The sequence below is a fragment of the Echinops telfairi genome, unplaced genomic scaffold, assembly GCF_000313985.2.
Source record: "Echinops telfairi isolate 266 unplaced genomic scaffold, ASM31398v2 ScPeMD7_7458;HRSCAF=8496, whole genome shotgun sequence".
Taxonomy (NCBI): domain Eukaryota; kingdom Metazoa; phylum Chordata; class Mammalia; order Afrosoricida; family Tenrecidae; genus Echinops; species Echinops telfairi.
The window spans coordinates 39617184-39629329 of record NW_022111358.1 but is presented as its reverse complement, the minus strand read 5'-3'; the positions used below and the strand labels follow the sequence as shown (position 1 = coordinate 39629329).

The following is a 12146-nucleotide window of genomic DNA, read 5'->3' as shown; positions in this document are numbered from 1 at the left end:
CTGAGGGTCACTGTGAGTCAGAATTGACGCGATAGCAGTTTCTTGATTCTATATTTTCCAACATGCATATGGGAAAGCATTTACGGAGGTATCAGCTTCATGTCACATGGTTCACGCCTTGTAAGGGTTCCATTTGAGGGTTTTCTGGTAAGTCGCATCGTTCTACCATCATCACTGCACTTGAGTGTGAGAGTCTGGCAAGGCGACCGCTGATCCTCATGCGCTGCCCCTCTGGACTCCCATTTAAGCTGCTTTTTACGTCTGTCATTTGGGTCAAGCGCTTGAATAGATTGCATCTTCAAAATACATGACAGTAACATTTTCTTACCTCTTCTATGAATAAAATGAATCCATTCAGGGTAGCAGGAGGCACCAGTATCATGGGGATAATGAAGATCATGATGCCAAACCAGTGGAATATGATGGTGGTGAGGAAGATGCTCTACAAAACAAGTTCAGAGAAACCGCATGTCAGACGAACGCGGCCCAGTGATATGTGAGACAGCAGAGCTAGGAGGGGTTTTTTCTCACGTGCGAGTACGCCCAGACGGCAAGCACATTTTTCCCTTTCAGAGGCAGCCGCAGGAGGAGGGAAGTTTTTGTTAGGAAGAACATAGATGCTCCTTAGCTCCGTGATAGAAAATTCCAAAAAGCCTCAAGAGCCTGGCGATAAGATGAGAGGGACTCCTGGACAGTCCACTCTTCGGTGTGATGCAGAACACTCAGCTAAAGACATGACGACCTTTTGATAGCCAAGGTCATACGATTGGTAATACATGAAAGTGTGCATCCAATGTAAAAGTGACTCAATCGCTATAGAAGCAGAATACAGATTGCCTCTCACCGAGGCTCCCACGCTTCTGTAAAACATTCTCACCACCCGCCCTGCTTCATATGTTCCTCATTCCAAACAGATGATTTTCTGAGACTGTGCACTTTTTTTGAGACCGTGCAATTTTATGTAAAATGGACTCTTTATCCATTAGGATAACTGGAAGTGGGGAGGGAGTAAAGACAATGTTCTTTCTGTTTCAAGGATTAATTTAGCAATCAACCAATATGAGGCTTTGTTAGATCATTAGCACATTAATTGGAAAGGAGACATTGAGAGCCATAATTGCTAAATTCAAATAAAGTAAACATTACAAATGCAAGGCATAAAGAACTTGGCATACATTTTATAGCTCAAGCTTCAGCAATACCATAATGTACCCATTCTTATTTTTCTTCCATTTATACATGAGAAAATTACGATTCAGAAAGGTTAAATCTTATCACAGAAGTCCAGAAAATTAGAATTCAAAACTCTGTGTATAAATCTTGATTAGAAAAGTATATTTCTTGAAGGAGTATTATATAGGGTTATGTTGCATCAGGGACAAATGAAATAATTTGGAACAGAGCAAAATAACCCTAACCCAAATATTCAGTAACAGCACAATAGACAGTTTATAAGCCGAGTCTAAAAAAATTCCCCATTCACCAGGCTCACAATCTCTCTGCAAAGCATAATTGTCTGCTTCTGTCTCCCTTCTCTTATTCCCAAGACATTATTCACCTCTGTGTTTCCATCTATCCTCTCACTTCTCATCACTTGAAGTCCTGAAGTACACTAGCTGACATTTTAAAGACTTCTACCAGAACCCCAGCCTTCTCTCTGTATGCCTCGTTTCTTCTCTTTGCCTTCTCCCTTCCCAAGTTCTCATCCTCCAGGAGAAGAGAGGGTTCTAAGCTGCAGTAAAGGAAGTGTTCTGTGCCTTGGTGCTACAATATCTCCACCATCAGGCACAATGAGCATCAAAAGGTGCTTCTCCATCAGCAGATGCCTGGGGTGCCCAGGAAGCTCTATACCATGGGGTGGATGAGGGTGTATCAAACTCTAAAAATACACTAGCTGTTAACTATGGCTTTGTCCAAAGTGCCCTGGTGGGCTATTGTGTATGATGATACACTTACCACATAAAAACAAAACGACAAGACGATATTGTTTTTTCTCCTCTTGTGAAAAATAAATGATATCGTATATGTCAAAAAGACAAGAGAAGCTGCATAACCAATTGTAGTTATAACCTAAAGATAATATAAAGAAGACCAAAGTCAAAAGAGAAAATATAACGGAAAATTAAATTATGCACACTGAAAAATATTTCCCCCCATTGGTACTTCACATGACTATGAAAACAAGAAGAAATCCTGATATATAGAATGCCAGTGCTAAATATATCCTTATCATAAAATATGATCTAGGTGACATGTTACTTACCAAAGCAAACACAATTAGATTCGTCAAATAGATGGGATTTACCAATATTATCTTATAAAACAAAAACATTGAAATGAGAATAAGAAGATAAAGGGTAATGTCCACCAGTGCCTGCCCACACCAGTAAGCGGAGGGGTAGAGTCCTGAAGTCCACAGTTGGGAATGAGCTCTAGTCTGAAGAGAAAACACAGGGTACACGGAGATTAAGTGGGACCCCCAAACCAAATTGGAGTTAGCAACACAATGTAAGATTTAAAGCAGTCCACTGGGGTTGTTTTTCATACTTATACCAGTGACAAACCCGAGACACAGACACCAACGGCACAATGGTCACCATGGTTTAAAACATGATTCATCTTAGCATCTGATAGGTTGGTTGGCAACCCCATTTAATTCCTGACTAATGAGCGAAAGAGAGACATTATCAGGAGACGGGCACAGCTGTGGTGGCTGGCAGTTGCTGTTGGGTGGATTCTGACTCCTGGAAGCCCCCTTTGCTCAGAGCAGGACTGCTCTCCGGGAGTTTAAGAATCCTAGATCGCCATGTTGACCATCTCTGGACTTCCTGATCAAGGCACTAAAAAGTCGATTCGGACTCACGGTGACCCTGGATAAGGGTTCTACAACTGCAAATCTTTATAGGAACAGACAACCTTATCTCTCTCCTGCGGCGTGAATGGTGAGTAACTGGCGAGTTTGAACCCCGCCCTTGAAGCTAAAGACATGAAAAATTCTCCTTTTGTGCAAATATCCTCTTGAGGAGTTACTGACTCCAGATGGTAAAGGCGGATTATCTCAGTAGGTGTGTTGGTTTTTCTTGTGGGTCTGGTGAAGGCAATGACCAAATAGAGTGCAGCACACATTTCTGCATTGGAAAGGGGATCCCGTGCTAGATTTGCTCTTCAAGGTCAGCAATGAGTTCTTCTTTGCAGTTAGGAGAAAATGATTTCGGAAATGTTATACTATTTGGCTTTGTGGACACGGTGATTTTTAGATCTTGTGTCAAGGTAGCTGGGCCAGAATTCTCAGTAGTTTGGCAGCTGAGGCCTCCGTAAGCTAACATCATATGTGTAATTCGCACCACCATGGGATCAGCTGCAAGCTGCCAAGCAATTGTGGCGAGATTCGGTGGAGCGCAACCACCTTGCTCAGGTGACAGCCCTGATGATGCTTCCTCAGAGGTGCAGCCTACTTCAGAGGTCAGAGATGCTTCCTGCTGATCTGGATCCTCCATCTGCCTTGCTGACCTCTAGCTTCGGGGATGGAAGCCAGTGACGTGCTGTATTGTCGGCTGACCCTGGGGGCCTTGAGATCCTGCGACTTTGGATTTATTTGTCTCTACATCCACCAGCTGTAGTCTTTCTGCTCTGTCTTTCTGCTTCCTGGTTATCAGCTCTGACAGCTACACAAGTCAGGAAAACTTCCAGCTTACTATCTGACACACAGACATGCACCAGACTGGGCTTACCCATGTCTACAACTCTGTGAGTCACTTCCTTGTATGTGTGTATGTAGGAAGTATACACACACACACACACACATTATCAGCCTCTCTTGTTTTGTTTCTCTCAAAAACTCAGCCTCACACGGAGGTTTTCTTCATTTGAGTCTCTACAAAATTAATGCACTTCTGTGATTTCGAAGCAAAAATTAGTTTGTAATATTAATGGTAAAAGTTCTGAATTTTTTTAAAGAAAAAATTGCTTCACTACGTTATTGGAGGTAAACATCTTTAAGCGGTCTTCTCACAAGAAAACGTTTTAACCTAAATCATTGAAATCACTGAAGGCTGAGAATCTTCTTTGATTTGTTTCCCGCCTCGTCTTACCTTGTGGTCGCTGACACTGTTCATGGCGATATAAGGGGCAACGCTGCAGGCAACCAAAAATATGAAGACTAAGCTTTCTGGCAGCTCCGTTTCAAAGGTTCTATAAGTCTGAAAACATAAAAGGAGCATTAACCTAGCCAGTATTTATAAAAATTAAATAAACACTAATAATCACAAAGGATATGCTTTTTTGCAATATTGAAAAATCAAAATGGAAATGTCTATCCAACTTATCAACATCTACACAGGGAGGCTACAGGGAAATTGCTTCTGATGGTTTTACATGAGCATGAACAGTAAAAAAAAAATGAGCCAACAAGTGATAAAACAACATATTACATTGGGTAAATCTGCTGCACAAGACCTCTTTAAAGTATTGAAAAACAAGGAGGCGACTTTGAGGCTTAAGGTGTGCCTGATCCAAGCCAGAGTATTTTTAATTGCTTTATAATACATGTGAAAGTTGAACAGTGAATAAGAAAAACAGAAAAAGAATCAATGCATTTGAATTAGTCCTGGTGAAGAATATTGAAAGTACCATGGAGTGTCAAAGAAACAAATCTGCCTTGGAAGAAGTACAACCAGAATGCTCCTTAGAAGCAAGGCTGGTGAGACTTTGTCTCACATGTTATGGAAATGGTATAAGGCGAGACCAGTCTCTGCAGAAGGACCTTATGTTTAGTAAAGTGGAAGAGGAAGAGCCCTGGACACAGTGAGCTCAACAATGGATGCAAACATAAGAACGATGGTGAGAGAAGCCACTCAATGGCACCCAACAACAGTGGTCACCCTGGACTCGTGGATGACTCAGGCCTGAGAGCAGCAAGTCTTTCTGAGCAGAGCTAGTGGTGGCTATGTGAAGCCTTGCAGCTAAGTGACTGTATCAGAGGGGAATTCAAGTGCTGTTAGGGATTGAACTATGTCACCCACATATAGGTGTTGGAATCTTAACCACTATGCCTGTGGATATAATCCTCTTTGGAAACCTGGGCTCTTTACTGTGCTAATGAGGCCATATCAGGGTAGGGTGTGCCCTACGTTGGACTACTTTTGAAGTATCACAGAGCAGATCGGGCGCTCAGGAACAGACTGAGGAAGATGTCTGCCTGTGAGGATCACCAGCACCAGACAAGGTACGAGGAGGAACCAACACAGCTGGAACCCAGATTTGGACCGTAGCTTCCCAAGCTGGTGGGAAAATAAACGCCTGTTGTTTAAAATCACTCACTCTTGGGATTTTGGTTACAATCACCTTGCTGCTGTTGGTGGTGGCGGTGGTGGTGGTGGTAGGTGCCATCAAGTTGGTTTCAACCCATAAAGACCTGCTGAACAACAGAACGAACCGGCCCAGTCCTGCAACCAGCCTCACAATTGTTCCTATGCATGAGCCCATTGTTGCAGCCACCGTGTCAATGCATCTTGTGGAGCACCTTCCTCTTTTTCGTTGCTCCTTTACTTTACCAAGCATGATGTCCTACTCCAGAGGTTGGTCTTGCCTATGTCCAAAGTACCTGTGACAACGTTCCCCCAACCTCGTCTCCAAGGAGCATTCTGGTTCAGGCACACATTAGTCCTTAAAGTAGCATCCTTCCTTTTAAAGACTTTAAAGCAGTCTTGCGCATCAAATTTATCTAAGGCAACTCATCTTTTGCTCTCTTGACTGCTGCTTCAATAAGAATGAATTGTGAAATCCTTAGCGACTTCAGTCTTTTCTCCATTTAACCTGATGTCCCCTCTTGGTCCAATTGTGAGGATTTGGGTCTTCTTTACATTGTGTTCTAATCCAAACCGAAGGCTGCACCCGTGATCTTCATCAGTTAGTGCTTTCTTCAAAGTTGTGTCGTTGCATAGCACAGCTTGTACATACGCCTTCCTCCAATCCTGATGCACATCCTTCTTCATGTCATCCGGCTTCTCCGATGATTTGTTCAGCATGCAAGTTGAATAAGTTTGGCGAGCTGCTACCGCCTCGATGCACACCTTTCCTGAATTCAAACCATGCATTGTCTCCTTGTTCTGTCTCTTGATCCATGTACAAGTTCCCCATGAACACAATGGCGTGTTTTGTAATTTCCGTTGCTTGCAAGACTGTCTATATGTTATAATCCACACAGTTGAATGCCTTGGCGAGGTCACCAACACACAAGTAAATATCTTGTTGGCATTCTCTGCTTTGAGCTAAGATCCATGTGACACCAGCAATGATCATCGCTGTTTCAGGTCCTCTTCTGAATCCAACTGGAAACACTGGTAATTCCCGATCAATGTACTGTTGCAACCATCGTTGGATGACCTTTAGAAATTTTACTTTTGTGTTATATAAATGATGTTATTCTATAATTTGACCAATCTGTTGCCTTTCTTTGGAATCAAAACAAATATGAATCTTTTCCAGTAGGTCAACCAGCTGGCTTTCAAATTTCCTGGCATAAAGGAGTGATTCCAGTGCTTCATCCGCTTATTGAAACATTTCAATTGTTATTCCACCAATTTCTGGAACCTTGTTTTGACTAATGTTTCAGTGCCGTTTGAGCTTCTTCCTTCAGCACCATTGGTTCTTGCTCATGTACCACCTCCTGAAATGGCTGAAAGTTGACTAGGTCTTTAATGCAGTGACTCTGTATTCTTTCCATCTTCTTTGGATGCTTCCTGCCGCATTCAATATTTTTCCCTGAGAATCTTTCAATAGTGCAAGCCGAGGATTGTTTTTTCTTCAGTTATTTCAGTTTAAGATATGCTAGTTATGTTCTTCCTTTTCGTTTTTCTGAGTTCTTTTCACATTTCCTTATAATTTTTACGTGTCTTATCAAGCTGCCCTGTGAAATTTTCTATTAAGCTCTTTGACATCAACATTTCTTCCATTCGCCTGAGCTACTTTACATTTAAGAGCAAGGTCCAGAGTCTCGTCTAACATCCACTTTGATCTTTCCATTTTTTCCTGTCTTTTTAATGACCTTTTGCCTTCTCCATGAATGATATACTCGATGTCCTCCCACGGCTCATCAGCTCTTCTGTTATTAGTGTTCAGGATGTCAAATACGTTCTTGAGATGTTCTCGAAATTCTGGTGGGAGAAAGACTCAAGGTCATATTTTGGCTCTTGTGGCTTGTTTTAAATTTCTTCTGCTTCAACCTGAACTTACATATGAGCAAGTCGACGTCTGTTCCACAATTAGCTCCTGGTTTGAGCTGCTGATCTGGAGCTTCTCCATCATCTCTTCTCATAGATGTAGTCGACTTTATTTTTTTGTATTCCATTTAGCGAAGTCCATGTGTACTGTTACCTTTTGTGTTGTTGAAAAAGGGCATTTTCTAGGAGCAAGGCGTTGGTCTTGCAAAATTGCATCCAGATTCATTTCTTATCACTAAAACTATATTTTCCAACTACTATTCTTTCTTATTTGTTTCTAACTTGTGCATTCTAATGGTCAAGGATTATCAATGCATCTTGATTGCATGTTTGATCTGAAGTTGTTGGTAGAATTCTTCAATTTCTTCAACACTAGTTTTTGTGGTTGGTGCATAAATTTGAACAATACTTAGTTTGGATTTCCTTGAAGGGGTAAATATATAATCCTATCACAGACAGCATTATACTTCAAGATTTATCTTGAAATGCCCTTTCTAACAATGAATGCGATACCATCACTCTTGATGGTGTTATTCCCAGCCTAGTTAACCATATGATTTTTTGATTAAAAATGACCAACACCTAAGCCATCAATCTTTATGCATTTAATGTTTGTGACTTCCAATTTTCCTAGATTCATGCTTCCTCTATTCCAGCGGTTCTCAACCTGTGGGTCGAGACCTCTTTGGGGGTTGAATGACCCTTTCACAGGGGTTGCCCAATTTCTAACAGTATCAAAATTGCAGTGATGAAGTAGCAACAAAAATAATTTTATGGTTTGGGGAATCACCACAACATGAGGAACTGTCTTAAAGAGTCGCGGTCTTAGGAAGGTTGAGAACCACTGCTCTACTCCAAATTCTGATGATTAGATTCTTGGAAATGTTTCTTCTCATCCCAAGTTGTGCCCCATCAGTCAATGAAGATCCTGTAGGATCTACTCCTACAAGCTTCACTCCATTCAAGTCACCATGGTCAACTCCACTTTAAGAAAGCACCTCCTCCCCAGTCATACTTTGAGTGCCTTCCATGCCGAGGGACCCAGCCCCTGGCACTGTCTCTGACAACGCTCTGCTGCCATTCACGAGGCCTTTGGCACCTGACAATGTTTCCCTGCCACACCTAAGGATTTCAGTGGCTGCTTCCGTCCAAGTGAGTAGCTGACCCCTTCTTCATAGTCCGTTCTCCGTCTGTAAGCTCTGCTGAAACCTGGTCACTTTGGGTGTCCCTGCTGGCATTTGACCTATCAGTAATATCGCTTCCAATATCACGGCGACACACAAGCCACCACAGTATGACAAACTAACTGACAAGTGGGGGCAGCAACATGAAAAACCAAATCAAAATAACTGCCGTCACATCAATGCTGAAGCAGGGTGAATGTACAGGACAGGGTATAATTGCCCCTGTGAGTTTGGGAGACTGTAGCTCTTACTGCTGGTGAGTGACTGATGCTTTCCATCAGTTGGCCTTGCAGTTACCAGGTCAAATAGTAGCCACTCCGCCACTCAGGGCTCCTTTGCACAGCACCAGTAGGGAACGGAAATACCAATGAGTATCTTCACTATTTTAAATCATCGCCCTCAAATCAGTGCCTGTCTCAGCTTGACCTGCTACCCAGACAGTGCAGAGAACTGCCTTCTGAGGATAATTAGAAGGAAGCAAAGTGAGACCTCATCTCAAAGTAATTCTTGAATTCCTTAACTCTATTTAAGGTAGTGGCACCTGCAGTTCTTCCCTAGGTGGGAAAGTGCATCAGTGTCATGGCAGGAATGGCTGAGGATGAAAGGTGTGTGTCAAAGAGGGATGCCTTAGAGAGTCTTGGGTAATGAGGACCATTTGGATCCGGCACAGACAAGTAGAAGCATGAAGATATCAAAGCACCAGATGATGCTACTGCTGTTTCTGGTACCTGCTGATCCTATTTCTTCTTGCCCACGACTGGTGAGCTCCCTTTACTACTCCCCTGTATCCTACTGGCATCCTTGCAAGCTGGGGAAATGAAAGAAGGAGATGATAGGCCTGGAGTGATGGGGTTCTCTTGCTCTCTTCTGTCCCACCCACACTTCCTTTGTCCAAACTTGTCAGTAATGAACAACAACAAAGTCAAACAAATAGTAACCCCTGGGGGACAGAGTGGAACTGCCCCATATGGTTTCCAAAGCTGTAGTCTTTATGGACTGCCAAACTTTTCTCCCGTGGGGTCAAAAGGTTGGTGGGTTCCAACCACTGACCTTTTGGTTAGCTACCATGCACTTAACCACTGCATCTCAGGATTCTGAATAGGCAGCTGCAAGCAATCAATCCAAAAGCATGCTGGTGCATTCTCCTTCATCTACAGTTAATTCACTATCCACTTAGTCAACAGCAAGCCCATTAGCATATGCTATTAGATTTATGAAATTCTACAGCTGAATTATGAGTCCCGCAGATTTTCAATCCAGAGTTCACTCTCCCTCTCTCCTTACTACACTTCTTCAATAAATATGTATGACTTTGCAGCAGATTTTCTAGAAGAAAATGGCATTACACAAGGTATTAACCATAAGAAGTCTCTGATACTAACATACTAGGGGGAAAAACACAATTATTTAATTCTAACATCATGTATTTTATGATTCACAATGAACTATTCCTATTTAAAAGTTAAAATGAAAAACAGAGGCTTTTTTTGTCAATCCCCGATTGTTCAGAATGAGTAAGTGCAGTACTTACCATCCACTCCAGCGAGTCTCTTTCGATGCGAATAGATTCAGTGTGATTGAACATACCAAGTAGCCCATTGCTGACAATGTTCATAAGCAGAGGATAACAGTGAAGTCTCTTGATATTGCACACCACTGAAAACCTATAATCCTTGTAATAAAACAAAAACCCACAAAAATATGAATTCTCGATTCTCAAAGCATAAAGATAAGCTCTTGGCATGTAAGCCCTTAACAGGGCTTCATTCAAGCTATGTGAGTGTGTTCCAGATAAATGACATTCCCGGGCACTTGCTTTCTGCCTTGTGAAAGGAGCTAATAAATGGAATGTAATATGATATGAGTAGGAGCCCTGGGGCACAGTGATCACCGTTTGTCCTGCGAACCCCAAGGGCAGCAGTTTGAACAAAACCACCACCTAATCCACAGTGGGGAGGGGGGGGGGCAGGAGGCTTCTACTCTTGTAAAGAGTTGCTGTGCCCTGACTGAAATCCAGCATTAAAAATGTTAGTTGTTGTTGTTTTCATAAGGCTAAAGGACGAGACAAACGTACCTTCCGTTTACCCGACACGATGATGACTCCGTTATAGGAGAGGTCTTGCGTGCCATTTTTATTTCTGAAGTCATCTACTTCCAAAAGTATATTTTGACGTTTCAGTGAGTGTATGAAATCTTCAATATTTGATCCTAGAATGAAGTCAATGCAGAAGGCCATAGAAAAGCAAGGAAACATGAGTCTGGGCTTAAAAATCACTCCCCAACACAATCGAAAGTCAGTGTTCCTTAGCAGATCACACAAACGATTGTGGGGCTTTGGGCATTACAAGAGTCATGTTGACCCGTGACACAGAAATCTTCTCATAGATCTCAAGATCAAGTTGCTCAGGTAGGACAAAAGAGGCTTTCTCTCAGACATAACGTCTGAAGGTCGGCAGGTAGAGGGGTAGCTTAGCTCGGCAAGACAGTCTCGCCGTCCTCATCAACCTGCAAAGCAGAGTTAATGTTCTGCCCCATTTCTGATGAGCTCTGTTTATAAAGCCCGGGTCTCCCTTGCCTTCTTTTATCATGTGCTTTCCCAAGAATATGCTATTTAACAATCGTAACCATTCTTTTCTGGATTTAAATTTCATTTTTTGGTTCACCTGTGTTATTGATGATCAGTAAGCTGGTAAGCGGCTCCTTGGAGATTTGACCGGGAGAAAGGAAATACAATTCGGGTTTAAATTCCAAGTGGCCATTTTGATTTAATACGGCAATAAGTAAATTTTCCACAGTCAAAGGCAGCATTGCAATTCCAAGCAGCGCTAGTCTAAAAACAAAGAGACATTGCTGTATGAATCTCTAGAGGTTCAATGGATTCACTGTCATCCCACCATAAAGTTAAGCCATATTTCTGGGAACTTAGTGTGTGACAGTCATAAATTAGCATGCTACATTACTCAAAGACATCACTGTGCAAACAAACATTGGGCTACCAAAGTAGGATGACTAAACACATGTGAATAATCCTAACCACATGCTAAATGTGTATAAACACTGCCAGTAAAATTAGGTCTTGGTTCATTCCAATTCAACTCCTGAAAATTTGTATTTTACACCCAGTAAATTCAGATATACTAAATCCGAATCTACATATTGAATCAGAATCTGTTTGTTAACAAGATCTCTAGGTAGGGCTTGCATAAGATTGTTCATACCCAAACCAAACCCATTGCTATCTAGCAGATTCTTATCCATAGTGACCCCAAGTAGAGTTCTGGTGATAAATCTTATGGGAGCAGGTAGCCTCATTGTTGTACCTTAGCACAGCTGGTGGGTTTGAACCACCTACCTTGAGATTAGCAGCCACAGCACAATTAACCCACAGCACAATCTGGCGATCTATAAGCATCAGTTGGGGATTTTGTTAAAATGTAGGTGCTATTTCAGTATTTCTGGGGTGAAAAGGTAAATTCACAGCACGGAGTCAAACTGAAATGAACTGGAATCAAATGTTGCTTCTCTCTCCTGGCTGGGATGTCAGGAAGCACACACCAGTTTTGAAGGCTCCTCCAGCTTGAACCTCTTCCCAAACTCTTCCCACAACCCTGAGGGCCTCTGGTACTCACAAGGTCAAGAGCGTTCTCTTCCCATGTTTGAGCTTCAAGAACTGGAGCCGTGCAATGGCACAGACTTGCAGTCGCCACAGAGCCATGCCACTTTTAGCCAGATTCTGCATTTC

The 12146-nt window shown here is 42.3% G+C and overlaps 1 protein-coding gene across 1 annotated transcript in view; it reads right to left on the bottom strand.

The window, feature by feature from the left end:
* ABCA6 (ATP binding cassette subfamily A member 6) overlaps positions 1 to 12146 on the bottom strand; it is a 75223-nt gene that overhangs the window by 20107 nt on the left and 42970 nt on the right. Inside the window, exons 19-26 of the mRNA XM_045299486.1 lie at positions 12034 to 12145; positions 11068 to 11234; positions 10479 to 10612; positions 9936 to 10076; positions 4092 to 4199; positions 2264 to 2437; positions 1957 to 2070; positions 329 to 442 (exon numbers count right to left, since the gene is read on the bottom strand). Coding sequence (XP_045155421.1) covers positions 329 to 442; positions 1957 to 2070; positions 2264 to 2437; positions 4092 to 4199; positions 9936 to 10076; positions 10479 to 10612; positions 11068 to 11234; positions 12034 to 12145 — 1064 coding nt within the window. The remainder of the gene's footprint in view (positions 1 to 328; positions 443 to 1956; positions 2071 to 2263; positions 2438 to 4091; positions 4200 to 9935; positions 10077 to 10478; positions 10613 to 11067; positions 11235 to 12033; position 12146) is intronic.